Below are 17,136 nucleotides of genomic sequence, written 5' to 3'. Positions count from 1 at the left end.
GGGGTTCTGACTGGGATTTGAGGCAGTGTTTGCATGGGGGGTACTGGGAGCACCTGGGATGTGGGGCTCTGTTTGAAGGGCATTCAGGGCAGGTTGGGGGGGGGCGGTGGGGCTGAGTGCAGTTTGGGGCTGTGTTCGGTTGCGGGGCGATCACAGAGTGGGGGTACTTGTGCTGACTGGGATTTAGGGCTGTCTTTGGGTGTTGGAGGTGGGGAGTGGGTTCTTGGGCGCATCTGGGGGCGGTGAAGTTGACAGGGATCTGGGGCTGTGTGTGGATTGCAGGTGTGGGGGATCCTGAGCAGGTCTGGGGTGCAGTGGGGCTGGTTAGGATCTGGTGGTGTGTTTGGGCGGGGGGCATGCTGAGATTGACTGGTATTTAGGGGTGTGTTTGGATAGCTCATAGACAGCGTGTGTGGAGGGGTGACTGGGATTGACTGGGATTTTTGGCTGTATTGGGATTGAGGCTCATAGGCAGGTGGCGGGGGGGACAGTAGCACTGACCGGGCCTTGGTGCGCAATGGGAGGGGGCTGTGCATAGGGGTCTGGGAACATAGGGAGGGCTGTGTGGGGGCTTTTGGGAGCTTGGGGTTGGGCTGGGAGATGCAGAGAAGAGAACAGCTGGGGGGTGGGGGGAGAAGCAACAGTAAATTGGGGCCGGGGGGATTCAGGGGTGGGGTCTGCAGGCAGAAAGGCACGGGGAAGGGCTGGGTGCAGAGCTCTGCACCGGGTGCTGGGGGGTGGTGGGTGCTGGCGGTGCTGGGCTGACTGCACTGGGGCCGTGGGTTTGGGAAAAGGCTGCTCCTGGTGCAGGCAGGTTGCTGTATGGCAGATCTGAGCTGTAGCGAAGTCTCGAGCCCTGCGCTGGCGTGCGGGGATGGGTTTCTTCGGTATTTGGAAGGCTGCAGGCTGGGGCTTTGCTCTGGGGAGGGGGAGCCGGAGCCCCCCCCAGCTGGCTGCGGAGCTGGGAGCTGCTGGTTCCTAGGGGCGGCGGAGATCTCTGAGATCCGTGCGTGCCCTTTGCGTTGCTGTCTGCCGAGGTGCATGCAGTCAGGCTGCCGCTGCTCGCCGTGGATGTCGGAGGTCTCCTACGTGATGCGGAGATGGATGGGTGCGGAGGTGGGACTGCAGGGCTGTGCCCCTGGCGGCTGCGAGGGGGCGCGGGCTGAAGCCTCCTGCCATAGCCCTCGCCCTGGCTCCTTCCTGCCTCTCCACCTCCCGTTTCACTAAAGCAGAGCAGACCTTACTGCCGTTTCAGTTTGCGTTTGGCTTCCGATCGATAACGGCGTGCATGGCGTTCTTCGCCGACGTTGCTGCACTTGAGATTATTTCCATTACGTGGGCCATCTCGTGTAGGTTTATTTATTTTGGGTCGGTTTCTTTCGTATACGGATGAAAAATGTTGACGTTCACGTTAAAAATAGCCCCTTTTTCTGCTTAAAGCCAGGGACGTACATGGGATGTCCTTTTTTGTTGTTGCTGTTGTGTCATGTGGGTGCTAATGTGCAAAACTTGTCAGCGTAATGTGATAAAAGGGTTCTTGTTGCTGGGGCAGTGTCAATGTTAGCATTGAGGAGGCTTGTGCTAGTTGGTGAGGTGGGGGTTTCTTTTTTTCCCCTCCTCTTGGCTGGTGAAGGGAGATCTGGGTCTTCTTTCTCTCTGTGCCCGTTGGGTTGGGCGTTCTGTCCTCACGAGTGCGTGATGTCTTCGTTGATCTGGTGGTCACTTTTCAGTCCCAACAGATTCCCCGTGGTCCCAGGAAGGTCAGGGGGCCCTATAAAGACAGAACAAACACCTCTACACATCCCCCTCCACCCCAAGGTTGTGCATCCCTGCTCCCTGTGCCACGGTGCCGGTTGCCAGGGAGGTTCCCAGTGGATTGAAATTGAGCTGTACGACCACAGGGCTCGGAGGGCAATCACACCAACACTGAACCCAACCTCCTGAAGCCTTTCAGAGAGGGCCCTTTTGGTGCCCAGCTGAGGAACAACTTGGTGCTTTCGCTGTCTTAAAGTGACAGCAATCGTGGGACAGCTTAAGTGCTAATTGCATACACGCTGCCGGTCTTTTTCCATCTTGACCCATTTGTTCCAAGCTTTTTGCCTAGGTGAAAGTCCTCTGTTGCACACAAGCCATCCTTCTGCCTTTTGGAATGAGATGGCACCGTCATTAATGCTTGGTGGGCATGAGTTTGGGCGTCTCGCTGTGTGTGGTGTCAGCCTGCGAAGGCGTTGAAATCAGCTTCTATTAACGTTGCTTAGGGTAAAACTGCATTCTTAGTTCTGTGTTCTGACTTTCCACTGAAATGTGCAATTTCAAAATCAACGAGGGGAAGGAATTATGTTTTTCTTGTCGAGATTTGGCTTAGACTTTACAAAAAAATGTATGCGGTCCGTGTTGTTCTTTGTAGGTGAAAGTCACACAAGAGCTGAAAAACATCCAGGTGGAGCAGATGACAAAGCTGCAGGCCAAGCATCAGGCAGAATGTGAGCTACTTGAAGATATCAGGTAAGGTTACAGAGAACGTTACCCAAATTCCTTTAGGATCCAGTTTTTGGAAGAACGTTTGAGTTACAAAACTTCAGGAACTGACGATGGAATTTCCTCTTTGGATTTCCTGCTTTTAGGCTGTTAAAGTTCTGACACAGCTGGAAATTATAACTGGAGCTAACACAATGCAAACGCTTTTTTCTTCTCTTCAATGGGGGAAGTGTTAAAAAAAAAAAAAAAGAAGTCCCAAAAAAACATACCAAAAGCATTGGGCTTTTCAGCAGTGTTTCTCTGTATAATGGATGGAGACTTTGATTTACTGCTTGTAAGAGGCTGTTAAAATTATTACAGATATTTTAAAACCACTGATGATTTACAGCTCGCTAGGACGAGCTTTGAACAGCACTTTTAAATAGATTGGTTTGGGGATTCTTGTTTGGTTTTTTTACCAGAAACAAGAAAACATTTGCATTTACAATTTAAAACTCTTGAAACAGGTTAAGGTCAGTAGGGAAAACCTACGTGCCGTCGATTCTGTGTCGCTTTTTTTTTTTCTTTTTCCAGCTATTATTCTTTTTAACGAACGGGATTGCTGCTCTTTAATTAAAGGTCTGCTCTTAGCAAAAGAGGTGGCAGCGGGTGCCTGGCGTTCTACGCAGGATGGATCGCTCCGTTTGGAGAGCACCAATTTCTAGAGTGGTTCTTCCATAAAGCATCGGGCAGCGGGGCTGCTGCTTTTCCTCCTCTTTTTGGCTGCGTGCATTTCAGCCATTCGTTATTTAAATCAGATGATTCTTTCTTTTTTCTCCATATTCATCTGTGGAAATGCACTGCTGTACCGGCTAATGCCGAGCCGTGAGCGCTGGGCTGCTGGAAGGAAGGCTTCCCCCTGGACAGAGCATTCATTAGGACACGTGGGCCAGGTGCTGTTGCTCCACGTGTGAGTTGGGTTGGCGTTCCCTGTTTCTCAGCAGTGTAATTCCTTCAGTCTGCGCTCCTGCGGAGTGAAGTCCTGAGCACTGTCAGCCTGCGGGTACAAGAGCAGCAGAAACACGTGGAAACGCTGGCTCAGAATACTTCATTTCTAACGTAACTTCATTTTTAGCGTCAATTGAATTTGTAAATGTTGATGTTATGGATTAAGAGATGGGATTATTATATTCAATTCGTTAAGATGGTCAGTAAATAGACGCGGTCTGTTCAGCGTTCTCGTTACAATCAGTCTGTGTTTGCAGAATCATGGCGTGGATTTGCATATTAACCATTCTTTAAACGCGGGGCGATGTGATGGGATATGACAGCTCCATGGCCTCCGTGACTTGTTCAGATACCAGATAACGGGGATGGAGGGGGCAGGAGAATTCAGGCTTAGAAATGCTTGCTGACAAATGCTGGTTTGTGGGACGGGGGCTCTTCTTTGCACGCAGGTGTGAAGGAGGAGCGGGTGTTGGTGCTGCCGTGCCACGTGGGTGAGAAACTGGGAGTCAGCTTTGAAATCCTCATCCTGCGTGCTTGTAGCTGCGCTCAGGGTGCACGGTTCTGGTGCCGTGCCCACCAGAACCACATGCAGCACGATGCTCTCGTCTCCTGAGGGGTGAATTGTTCTGATGGAAAGCGCCCTGCTGTAATCCACAAGTATTAAATCGTAACTGAGGGCTGCGTGTTCACCAAGATACGGGAGAGCTGGGCTCCTTTGCAGCCCTGCTGGAGCTGTGAAGCACAGTGAGAGCACAGCCTCATTCCATGTGCTCAGCTGCTCTGAGTTCTGCTCAACTGCTGCAGTAGCAACGAGAAACTTTGCACGCGTGGTTTGCGAGTTCACAACTGAGAATTCATATTTTAAAATGTTAAACTTATTACAGGGGATGTCTGTGTATGTTAGCGTATACGTGCCAGCAGTCAAGTCGCGTACGCAGTGTTTATAAGCCAAAGCATTTGTCTGGGCTTTAATGCTCTTAATTGCATTCTTAATATCATTTCAGTCCAGTTTTGTATAAAACTTCAGACGTCTGTAACGCAGAAGGGATGCGAGGAGAAGATCAGAAAGTTCTCTTACGAGTTCTACTCAAATGCATCCATTGTCTGCTGTAGTAGAGGCAGATGACTTCTGGCAGTAAACCAGATCATAAACATACTTTTCATTCCAGTAGCTTTGATATTTTTTCCAAAACTGAGCGCTGTGTTCAGTGTTTGTAGTCGGAAGGTTTAAACTATGTCATTTGGAGAGGATGAAGGCTGGTGCTGTTTATTCCCAATGGGATTCTTCTCAGCCGGGGCTGAGGCAAACAGGTGTAACTAGCTTTTCTCCACCCCCTCTGCAGATAGCTCATCTCCTTGAGGGCTGTACATACGCAAAACCGCCGTGCTTAATTACATCTTAAATATGTCTCTTTTTTTCAGTGATAATGGGATGTTTAGCATGCCAAGGATGTAGCTTCAGGTCATAGGGGCCGAGAAGAAAGGCAAAGCGTTCTGCTTACGGGGAGCATCCTTGGAACTTGACAGCGCTACGTGCAGGTAGTTGGGCTGAAAGCTTTGCTGCGAGTTAGACAACTTCTAACACAACGTAAAATTGTGATCTGCATAAAAATGGTAATATCTATTGCAGTCTTACCAACTGCGCTGCGCTTTCCCTGTTCTGTGACAGCTTAGCAGCAGCAAAGCTGGAGTATCTTTTTATGACCTGACAAGGCTATAATGGAAAACGTGTGTTTGAAGCGTATTAGCGAGTAGGTTTAACGATATCTTTCTGTGTTTGTAATCTCAGTTTGGCTCTTTGCGTTACGTTTCTTCGTACTTGGTGACGGGGGAATTAGTGGAACAAGTGACTGGGGACCTGTGCAGGATCGTTGGCTCAATTCTAGGCTTGGCATCTTCTGCAGCTCGCTGAAGCCACCACATCCTTTCATGTGGAGGATCACAGAATCCTAGAATGGCCTGGGTTGAAAAGGACCTCAAAGATCATCGAGTTTTAACACCCCTGCTGAGTGCAGGGTCACCAGCCACCAGCCCAGGCTGCACAGAGCCACGTCCAGCCTGATCCATGCTGGTGTTGCTGGAAAAAGGTTCTTTCAGCAACCACAATGGAGAAGGGTTTGCCTTTCTGGGGGAAAAAGGCTCTGTGCTTTGTTGCTGTGATCCAGACATCCCTCAAAGCTTCTCCCTGGCTGCATGTGCTTTGCTGTGTCCACACCTGCCTGTGTCTAGGCAGCAAGTTTATCTCGTTCCCGATGGCCAACTGGGTTAGGAATGGCTGAATCTGGACCAGAGGTGCTGGCCCTTCTCAAATGTTTTATTCTAGCTTTAAACATCGCGTTGTTTGATTGGTGGTAGGAAGGAGGTCATGTGCAGTGGTGTGAAATTGCCCTTAGTTTGCCAGGATGTAGGCACACCTCTTGTGTGTCTGCAAAACTGTGAGGAACTCCACCTGATCCACACTGGGATTCCAGTTGATATTTCTGTAGTCTGTGCTGTGGAGTCTCTGAACGGGTTAGCTGATAGCAGCTTTACCTTGGGTGTTATCTCAGGGCCTGCTTTTCCAAAGAACTTCGTGTGCCTTTACAGGTTTTGCAATTGTAGTCATAAAATGCTTTTTTTTTTTTCCCCCTTTTAAATCATTTCTTTCCTTTCATGCTTTGCCAGAGGTTACGTTGCAGTTTTAATCCACGCTGATGTCTGAATGGCCTCTGCAGGGCCAGCTCTGCTTGCCAGCTCTTCGTGCTGTGGATTCCTGTGCTGGGGAAGCCGGGTGGGTGAGGACACTCACCCCCTTTCCCAGCTCTTCTCCCCATTGATCTGTTGGAGATGAGCCCGTGCCCTGCTGCTGCTGGCTGAGGCTCCAGCAGAAGGCAGGGCTGCAGCTGCACAAATCACGTAGCTGGAAGGGCCACGTGCTTTGAGTCTCAGCAAACTTTCTGCTGTCTGGATGTGTTGATCCTGTGGTGCTTCAGCGCTTTGAGTCAGCTGACTGTACAGTTGTGTTGAAAGTAGGTGTAAAGACTGCGTGCCTTCTGGCTGAGATGGAGCAGCAGCGTGGCCCTTCATTGCTCAGATCCCAAATGTACTTCTTTGTCACTTCCAACTGAATTCTTGGTGCAGAAGGAGTTGCCAAAATCACAGACTCGGAACCTAAAGGTGTTCCAGAAATGCAGGCACAAATACCACCTCCTGTTGTTCTCACTCTTCTGTCGTTGTATGTTCTCCCTCGTTACTTTCTCGTACTTTAATTAAAGATAATTATCAGCTGCTTCTTCTTCAGTCTGTCAGCTGTCTCAGTGTCGTGTGCCCCAGAAATTCATTCCCCTTTTTAAGGTAAAGCCACATTCTCCTCTCACCCCCTCCTTTCCATTCTTCTCCTCCCATTTGCCTTCCTCCTGCTCCCTTGTCTTTGAGCAGTATGTTTTGCCTTCCTCCTCTCCTCCACACATTTGCCCGTGGAAGATTGCTTCCCTTTCCAATTTCCCAACTAATTTTTTTATTTTCTCCCTGGATGCTTCATCTCTTCCCTCTTCCTTTCTTTATCCAGTTCTGAGCTCTCTATTTGAATGGATTCCCTCTATTTCCAAGCTGCTTTAGTACGTGATGTTGAGCAGTACAGCCCAGACCTGCTGAGTGTGAGTGTGCAGGGGTGAAGGAGGTGACCAGGGATTCACGCTTGCACGCTCAGTGCAAGGACAGAGTGCTTCAATGTCTGTCCTGTGCCTGCCACAGCCACGACAAGCCCGAGTGAGCTGATGCTGGTGCTAGGTTGGTGGTCAGGTTTATGGCAATGCTGGCTGGGAGTCAGTGTACTCAAGTAGAAGCTGATAATGGTTCCAGTTTTAAATACAGCAAATCTAACACGGCAGCTACAACCCAGCTCGCTTGCTGCCCTGCGCTAGGGAGAAGCCTCATCAGGGCAGGGGTGGTGCTGCAAAATGCTAAGTGACTGGAAATGAGAACAGAGAAGAATATGTATTTATGCATGTGTATGGACATTAATATATATTAGGATCCCGTAAGAGGTTCTGGAAAGTTATGAGAGAGCTTTGCTTTTCCTGTCCCGAGGCAGAGTGAGGATTTACTTCTCTTCCTGTTCTTCCGGGTCCCGGCTGCAGGGAATGCAGCTCCCTCGGATGTTTTTGAAGCCTGTCTTGGGCTCTGGAGTGGTTTGCCTCTGGCTAGGGGGTATCTCATCAAGGCTTTCCTAATTCCTGGTCAGAGCTTCCTCTCTGAAGGAGCTGGGAGGGCTTTTCCTTAAGGGCATCATCTTTTTTTTTCCTTTACGCTGCTCAGAAATTCATCACCTTTCCTTTCTCTCCCAAAGTCGTTTGCTCCGTTCCGCAGCCGTGATGCTCCTGGTGTTCGTGGCCCTGTTTAACCAGGAGCAGCGTTTCCCTCTGCAGGTTCTGAATTCTGCAGCCTTCCAAAGTGGGAAAAATCAGGAAAGCTGTGTGGACAATATTGTGTTACTCCGGGTTTGACTCAAGGCTTGAGAAGGCTTTCCTTGCACGAGTCTACTTAACCTACGAGCTTCTTTTTTCCCCTTTAAATCTTGCCATTTTCTTGAGAGTTGAGAGCATTTCTTTCCTCTTGGGTCGCTCTTTCTCCCCACCAGCGACTGCTGGAGAGCTGTGAGGTTTAATTCCCCTCTCCATCCAAGCTCTTAATTACTTGAAGACAGGCAGCATAATTCTCTGCCGCTTTGCTGGAACACGCTGCAGAAATTGCAGAACTTTTCTCAAAAGTTGGTAGTGTTACTTCTGAATGCTGTTCTGTATAACGATGCCGCAGAATCTGCGGTCTGGGCACGTTACCTATAATTAGGCAGTCCTTTAATGAGATGCTCGCATTCTTGACGGAATTAAAACCTGGTGATGTTTTGACTGGAGCTGTTTGAGGGAAGCTTGGAATGCACTTAAAAAATGTTGCCTACTGGGTGTGGAAGTCCAAGTTCTCAGTTAAAAAAAAAAAATAAAAAATAAAGGTTTCAGTATAAACATAGGCTTGAATCATTACACTGTGGCTGTCTTGGCACAGTGAAATTGAGAAATGGACCACACTCCTCTTTTTATTTTTTTAATCCCTGGCATATAAAATATAGTAGATCTCCTGTTCCAGTATTTCTGAGCGGCTTTACAGCGCTCGGTTAGCTGATGGAGGTTTATTTTGGGTGATTGTTTTTTTGGAACAAAAGTAGCGGTCTCAAAAAGCAGCAGCTCATTTCTTAACGTCCATCAGAAAGAAAACGAATATATATATATATATTTTTTTTCCCCCCCCCACTTTCTGGCTTCTAAGTTTGGCTTTCAGGAGAGTCCCAGCTTGCCTTAGCCGGTGAGCTCCGCGCCTTGGGGGTGCGTTTGCCTTGGCAGCCCATCAGAGAGGCTCCTGGTGCGCGGTGCAGCGCGTGCGTTCTTCGTGGAGTGTTGCAGTGTCAGTCCTGATTAAACGCTGCCTTCTGAATTCTTTAGCTAGCAGAAAGCTGTGGTGATGTTCCTTCCTCCTCCTGGGTTTTTATCCCAGCGTGCTCCTTCCCGAAGCTGGCTGTCGTTTTCCCCGCGGCGTTACTCGGCGGAGCTCTAGCACTGCAGCCCTTGTAACACCAAGTAGCTCTGCCCAACTGCCTTGCCAGTTCTGTGGTGCGGCGTGTAACCAGCGATCAACCAAGCTAAGCACGTCTCGTAGACTCTTTAGCATGATAGGGCAAGGGGAAATGGTTTCCAACAAAAAGAGGGGAGATTTAGACTGGGTATAAGGAAGGAGTTGTTTACGGTAAGGGCGGTGAGGCAGAGGTTGCCCAGAGAGGTGGTGGTGGTTCCCAGTCCCTGCAGGCACACAAGGTCTGGGGCTCTGGGCACTGATGGAGCTGTGGGTGTTCACTGCAGAGAGTGGGACCAGGCGGCCTTTAAGGGTCCCTTCCAACTCCAACCGTTCTGTGATCCTATGAATATACAGCACAGGCAACATTAAAGGAACAAGCAGCTCTGCTGGACCAAATCCTGGGGTCAATCCTGTAAGGGGAGCTTTCTTTTGAGCATCTAAGTACTTTTAATCCCAGCTCTTACTTCTGAAGCCCCGTGCAGGGGGAATTGGAGGTAGCCAGGACGTCCTGCCAGCGTCACGATAAAGCTACGCTGGGAAGAGGAAAAGCATTCTTATCATTCCAGACACAATCCGCGTAGCCTGGCTTAATTTTCTATGGTGTTTTGTTGTATTTGTTTCATCTTGTTTGGTGGGAAAAGGTTTATTTTGCAGGTTTTGCATCCTCTGCCAATAGCGCTTTCAGCATTTTTTGCAGACGCTGCTTTCAGCCTCTCCAGCATAACCTACACAAAGGCTCTGTAAACAGTGCCTGCTGTGGCTCGGGCTGTTGAGGTTGTTGATAGAGGACTCTCCATCCTTTTCATCTAGCTCACGGGGCTGTAAACATTTTCTCTCTTCCCCTCCCCTCTGTGCAAGCAGTGTCTTTCTTCTTGGACTTACTTTAGACGTCCACAGGTGGAGGTGGAGATGTGCAGCTGCCGGGGAAGCTGCTGCTGTGTTGATCTGGTTCACGATCCATTGTGCTACCTGATTTTTGGGCCCAGGTTCTCTTCCCTTGCCTCTGCTGGCAGGCTGTGGAGAAGAGCAGGAGATGGGCTGGCACCACCAGAGCTGGCTCTTCTGGAGCAGTTTTGGCCTTACCGTGCTGGCTCGGAGCAAGGTCAGTTTTTTGTAAAGCTGAATCACCCTGAGTTGGAAGGGATCCATAAGGATCTCCGTGCAGGACCTCCCACAAATCAGACCGTATGTCTGAGAGTGTTGTCCAGATGCTTCTTGGACTCCAGCAAGCTCAGTGCCACGACCACTGCCCTGAAATTCCCCCCTGGTGCATTCTGAGCATGGCAGTGCCTTGAGTTAATAAGAAAGCAGAGGTTTGTCCACAGACCCTGCTGCAGACCGTGTTACAGGCAAAAAGATGCCTCTGTTCTTAGAAGCATGCATGACTCAAAGAGTATGATAGCTGCTGCTCCACCTGAAGTGATTTTTATGCTTTTACCAGCTTTTTCAGCTTGAGCCCCTGGTGGGCTTCTCACCTGGGGTGATATTAGAGTTGGTCATTTGAAAGTTCTTAATGTTTGGAGATGCTCCTTGTAACAGCATTTTGAGCTCCTCTAAGTAGTCACATATTTGGAGGGAGGGTCAAGAAAAAGAAAAACCAAACAAGCCAAAAAACTTTTCTTGAGGGTATGATACTCCGAGACGATCTGAGATGAAAAATGCTTTTACAGGTGTTTGAGTATTAGAGTAAATGAATTTGCATCCCTGGTGAGGCATTCTTGGCAATATCTGAGATAGCTGGGAATTTGAGATGCTGTTTAGAACTATTATGTAAGGGAGTGAAAGGAGAAAGTACTTTGGTTTTAATTCTGAGATGGAGAGACAGAAATGAGGGCCCAAACATTTTTCAGGTTTTCACCAGCACAGTAAAATAGAACCACGGGATCATGAAGGTTGGCAAAGCCCTCCAGGATCCCCTCCGTGCCCACTCACCAGGGCCCTCAGTGCCACATCTCTGTGGCTCTTGAACAGTCTTCTTCCCTTGAAGTAACCATGGCTTCCTAACCTGAAACATTACCACGTGGCAGGCTGCTGACTTTCTGTCTATGTTTGATCTAAAAATCAATCTGCCTTTTTTTCCCTCCCCTAAAAACAGGCAGAGACAGGGGAGAGAAAGAGCCGAGAACGATCTATGGAGGCAGAGGAGCGCTGTCAGGCAGCAGCATCAGAGTCAGAGCTTCCAGTTGCTGTTTCTCCTGCTATTGCTGCCTGCCCTTCCTGCTTTTAACCTGCCTCAGCTCTGGGTACTTGGCTTGCTTTCAGCTGTGTTGCCTCTAGTGAAAAAGGGCATAGATGGCGGTGGCCTTAGGTGTTACTGGAATGTGTTTGCTGTTCAAGGAGTTTGCTTTCATGTTGCTTTTGTGTGCTTGTTTCTCATTAGCTCTGTGTGATCTTGGTTGGCTAAATAAGCAGGCAGGTAAATAGAGCTGCCTACGAACACCTCGCTAGAAACAGGCCCTACTTCTCATTTTCCTCCTTATCTTCTCAGTCTTTTGCTGTCCTTAATGCTGTTAGTCCACGTAGTTGTGTGGCAGTGGGCAGGTGAAGTGCTCAGGTGTTCAGTGCAGGACCTGCAGCAGTCCCTGTATGTTTGCAGAGCAGGGGGAGCCAAGCCTGAAACACCATTTTTTTTTTTTTTTCCTTGGACTGAAATTACCTTCAGTATTCAGTTCCATCCAAACAGCAGGAGTGAAGGAACAACTGGAGAGGCTCAGACCTCTGTTTTTTATTCTTTTTTCAATAAGTTCCTTTTGTGCAAGGTGATAAGCTTAACGTAGTTTACCGTGCTGGCAATACCTGTATACGTGGATGCTCTTTAAAAACAGAAATTCCTCCGAGGCCTCTCCCTTGGTGTGCCTGACCAGCAGGAGCTTTGCTCGCTGTCACACCATTCTTTGCTGCTGCTTGTTCTCTTGGCAGAGCTCTTCTCAGTGCTATCTTCTCCTTGTGGAAATGAACTGGCATGGAGCAGGCGCGTCCCTTTTGAGATGGAGCTGCTCTATGCTCACCTATGGGGCTGCTTTACAGTTCGAGTATGTGCAGGAGCTGCTGTATTTTCCCTCCCTGGTACTGAGCTGGAGGAGTGCAGGGGTTGCTGTCCCTGCAGGTGGTCAGGAACAGTGGAGATGTGGCACTGAGAGATGTGATCTGTGGGCAGTGTTGGCAATGGGTGGGCGGTCGGGCAAGGTGATCACAGAGGCCTTTTCCAACCTTAATGATTCTGTGCTTTTTACAAAGTAATCTGGTGATTGCCACCAGCCCCGCTGCATTCTCCCATTGAAAGCTGTTGAGATGACACGTGTCAACTTAATGCAAAAGTTTGTATCTGGAATTACGTCCAGGCAGCACACTGTGGAGCAGGGCTTGCTGGCTTTGCACTCTGTGTATTGATACAGAGCAGGACGGAGGTGGTGCAGGAGTTGTACGGCCGTGGTGCAGAGCAAGGAAGCAGGGAGGCAGGAGCACCTCGTTGAGCTCAGTGGTCAGGAAGCCAGCAGCATGCTTGCATTTGCAGACAGGCTTTTGCAGAGATGACAACAGTGTCAAAATGATTCGAGGCTCATGGTTTCATTTCCTTTCTAGATGTGTGGGCAATCTCATCTTTTCTTTGCTCTTAAAGAGGTGCTCCGATTTCCATTCATTCATATCTTTTAGGTACTGAAGTGTTTTGTGTCAGGATTTCTTTGGCTCTGTTAAGTGGGAGTTGCAGTGGCTCCCCGTATTCCTCATTTTCTTCCCACTAGTAGAAAAGAGAGGAAGGGGAAGTAATTCCTACAGCTTCTCCAAGCACTTGGAATAAGCCTAACTCCTCTGTGCTTCTTCACTTACATTTGAAATGCACAAAAATAGCCAAGAACTCAGAAGGGCAGTGATGTGGGAGGTGCTGGCTCTTCGGGCTCACGGGCTCTGTCTGTAGTGTAGTGATAGATGTGGGAAATGCCCTTGGGGCAGCTGAGTGTTTTCCCTGTGCTGGCTGTGGGGAGGGCAGGGAAGGCTTGGTCTGAGGTGGTGGCCTGTGTGCAGGCTTCCAGAGGAGCGCTTGCCTGAAAACTTGTCATCTCTCAAAGTTACAGGGAGCTGAAATGACGTATGGGACGTTGAGATATATTTTGTTTCTTTTTTTTTTTTTTTTTAAACCTGATTACTGCATTTGTATTAACGTATGGGGAAGCAGATTTTGATGGTTGCTTTGAACGAATCACTTAGGGTGGGCCTATGTTCTAGTTTCTTTACACGTTTGAAGCTCACGTGTCCCAGCTGGGGAGGTGAGCATAGCTTTTGTTATTATGCATCCCTCATTCATAAACACTCAGGAGTTTGATGCTGGCTCAAGTTGGTCCACCACTGCCTGCCCATCCTTGGGACGCAAGTGACCTCTCTCTAATGAATTAAATCCAATTTCTATCATTTCTGTAGCAACTCGTGGGCATTTTACGGTGCAAAGCAATAGCACGTCAATCTGCATGAAGCATTTGAGCTCATTCTGAGGTGTCTCTGAAGTCTGATAAAACTCATTCTCAAGTTTGCTCTTAGGTGCATGCTTCCCATCTGGGCTGAGGTTGGTGTCTTCCTGTTTGTGAGTGCGAGGAGGGGGGAGGTGTGTGCCGTGCACTTGAAACCAGTGGTGGTGGTGATGTTCCCAGTTGTTGTCCCAGTTTCCTGGGCTCCCACCAGTTGTGTAGTGCGTCCTGCAGCCACGGGCTCGGTGTTGCTGTAGAGCTCTGCTGTGCCAGAGGGATGTGACTGCTGAATGTGCTCTTTGTTCTGGAGCTGGGGCACTTTAAAGCAGCCTGCCTTCAGCTTGTGGAGCCCGTTGAGCTTTCATCTCCCTTGAAAAGTTGACTTGACTTAGCAAGAGTTCTTTGTTCTCGAGTTGCTGATTAATGCTGTGCTCTTCACCTGCAGTTCAGTTACTAAAACTTGCCGTGATCCTGACCAGGTCTTTTCAGCCCAGGAGATGTTTCATCCAAACACTTCTGTGCTCTCCCCTGTGCAGCCTGACCCCGCTGCAGGGGGCTGGAGCTGGCTGTGCCATGAGATCCCTTCCAACCCAGACCCTTCTGTGATGCCATGCAACAGACCTGCCTGCTGTAGAAGCTCACCTGCTCACATTTCTTTTTTTTCCTTCCTCAGATCAGCTGGCTGGTTCAGTGTGTTGTGGCTGGACAAGGGCTGGCCCTTGCTCTGTTGGCACAGCCAGCTGGATGTTTGGAGTGTGTTTGCCTTATCTTCACTTAGTGATGCTGGGGCACTGCCAGTGCAGAGATGACCCGTGCTAGCAGCTTTTCATTCAGGAAAAATTGCAGAACTATACGGTACCCCTCCCTGTCCTGTACCCAGAAAGTACCGTGTTCATAAGTGCATTTCCACTACAGTTCTAATAAAAATTAAGAACCTAAGCTGTGTTTGCCCTGTGGGAAGGTTGTCCTCTGCCAGGCCTCCTTTTCTCAGGGGTTTGTGGCAGCTGATGCTGCTGCAGGTAGTCAGCAAGGAAACACTGGTGGCGAGAAGAAAGCGCTTCCCCTGCTCTTTGAAACCTCTTTACCAAGAGGATGGTTGGCAGCAGATCTATGGTTCTGCTTTTTGGAAAAAAGATGGGGTGAGACTCTGCTCCTTCTTCCCCTGGGTAGGGAGCGGTCAAAGCAGCACTGGACAGGACTGGTGCTATTTGCAGAACCTTCCCAGGTTGAATGGGAAGAAAAAAGAGGTGTCCACCATTCCAGGAGTGGAGGTGAGCTGAGCTTGGAAGGGAAACTGCTGGAAGATGGGCAGTGCCAGTCCTGGTGCCATTAGTGAGGAAACCCCAGGGCCTTCTCTTTCCTTCTGCCCAGCAGGTGCTCTGCCTACAGAAACGTAGCTGCCTTTTCTCTTTATTGGAGCAATGACACCAAGTTCAATCACTCTGTTTCGGTGGCTCTCCTGTTGCTTCTTCCACATCCCACCAGCCTGGAGATGAAGAACACCGCTGAGCTGCAGGGAGCTGAGGGACCTTGACATTGCTCGCTTACAGCAGCCACGCTTTGTGCCAAGGACAGGTGTTTTTTTCTGTGCTGTCCTGTACCAAAGTAAAGCAAAAACGCATCTGGGATACGAGCCGTGTGCTGGCAAGAGACAGTGCAGTGTTGCTTTACGAGGCAAAAAGCGGAACGGTGATTCTTGGTGCTTGTTTGCAGTAAAGTGCAGCGTTTGGCTTGGATCAGCGGTACAGAAAATGCGACCTTGTAAAGTGCATCGTTTACAGATGAAGTGCCTGTGTTAAAAATAAAGGCAGGAAGGAACGATTTGTAATAAAGCTGGGGGGCAGCGCCGAGATTCCTGAGATGTGACAGATGAGGAAGGTACAAGGCGTGATGTTGTTTTGGGGAAGGCAACAACATTTTGCAGCTCAGGGATGAAGGAGGCTGCTTGAGTGATGAGATGCGTCCTGGCTTCTTCACAGAGCTGTGAAGCCAATGGGGATCAAAGCACCTTGTCATAGCCCTGTTTTTGAAGCTCTCCTGGTAGCCTCTCCGGATTAGAGTGTGCCAGTGTTTTCCTAAACAGACCAAAAATGGCAAACATCTTCAGTACGGTGAGTCTGTTCTGGATAGGGTTGTGATCAATGGTTCTGGGTCAAGGTGGAGGCCGGTCACGAGTGGTGTCCCCCAAGGCTCAGTCCTGGGACCGGTGCTCTTCAATCTCATTATCAATGACATAGACGATGGAATCGAGTGCACCCTCAGCAAGTTTGCAGATGACACCAAGCTGAGCGGTGCAGTCGATCCCATTGGAAGGAAGGGAAGCCATGCAGAGGGACTTGGACAGGCTGGAGAAGTGGGCCCACGAGAACCTAATGAGGTTCAACAAGGACCAGTGCAGGGTGCTGCACTTGGGCCAGGGCAATCCCAGGTATTGATACAACCTGGGGGAAGAAGTACTTGAAAGCAGCCCTGTGGAGAGGGACTTGGGGGTCCTGGTGGCCGAGAAGCTGGACATGAGGCAGCAGTGTGCGCTGGCAGCCCCGAAGGCCAACTGTGTTCTGGGCTGCATTGAAAGAGGAGTGGGCAGCAGGGACAGGGAGGTGGTGGTTCCCCTCTACTGGGCTCTTGTGAGGCCCCATCTGGAGTACTGTGTCCAGGCCTGGGGCCCCCAGCACAAGGAAGACACAGAGCTCTTGGAACGAGTTCAGAGGAGGCCACTGAGGTGATGAGAGGCTGGAGCACCTCTCCTATGAGGAAAGGATGAGGGAACTGGGCTTGTTTAGTTTGGAGAAGAGAAGGCTCCGGGGAGACCTCGTTGTGGCCTTCCAATACTTGAAGGGAGCATATAAACAGGAGGGGAACAATTGTTTGAGAGGGTGGATAGCAATAGGACAAGGGGGAATGGTTTTAAACTGAGACAGGGGAGGTTTAGGTTGGATATTAGGAGGAAGCTTTTCACTCGGAGGGTGGTGAGGCACTGGAACAGGTTGCCCAAGGAGGTTGTGGATGCCCCGTCCCTGCAGGCATTCCAGGCCAGGCTGGACGTGGCTCTGGGCAGCCTGGGCTGGTGGTTGGCGACCCTGCACTCAGCAGGGGGTTGAAACCAGATGATCTTTGAGGTCCTGTTCAACCCAGGCCATTCTAGGATTCTATGATAAACCGTAAGGAAAGTACCTTTGCATTTGGCTCAGTTGTCTCCCTTCTGTTTGCTTAGCCTCCCGTTTACAGCAAAAAAATGATCAGCAATCATTTTAAATACGCTTAAGCTAGAAATCCAGCATTCCCATTCATTGTCAGATAAGGGTATAAAGACTCGTGGTGGTTTTGATCACTATCCCACGCCTTTGCTCGGAAGAAGGTGAATGAAATCTTGGCTCTCCTCAGCATCTTTCTGGCTCTTTGTTCCCCATCAGAGCTGTGTGTAAGAGGGAAGCTCTGTTCCGTAGCGGTGCGTGGGTGCGGCGTTTCTCTCACCACGCCGGGCTGCTGATACAATTTGCTGACAACGCTCCCGTGTCTGAGGCTAGCGCAGTTCTCTATATATAGTGACAGAATTGATTTTTTTTTTTTTTTTTTTTTTGCCTCTGTTGCTAACGGCAACTCATCC

The 17,136-nt window shown here is 49.5% G+C and overlaps 1 protein-coding gene across 1 annotated transcript in view; it reads left to right on the top strand.

Moving 5' to 3' along the window:
• The window catches only part of FCHSD2 (FCH and double SH3 domains 2), a gene marked incomplete in the record, with an annotated part of 145,413 nt that overhangs the window by 779 nt on the left and 127,498 nt on the right, over nucleotides 1-17,136 (top strand). Inside the window, 1 exon segment of the mRNA XM_021384110.1 lies at nucleotides 2,408-2,505. Coding sequence (XP_021239785.1) covers nucleotides 2,408-2,505 — 98 coding nt within the window.

Source organism: Numida meleagris, chromosome 1, assembly GCF_002078875.1.
Source record: "Numida meleagris isolate 19003 breed g44 Domestic line chromosome 1, NumMel1.0, whole genome shotgun sequence".
Taxonomy (NCBI): domain Eukaryota; kingdom Metazoa; phylum Chordata; class Aves; order Galliformes; family Numididae; genus Numida; species Numida meleagris.
This window is presented reverse-complemented; position numbering and strand designations above follow the sequence as displayed.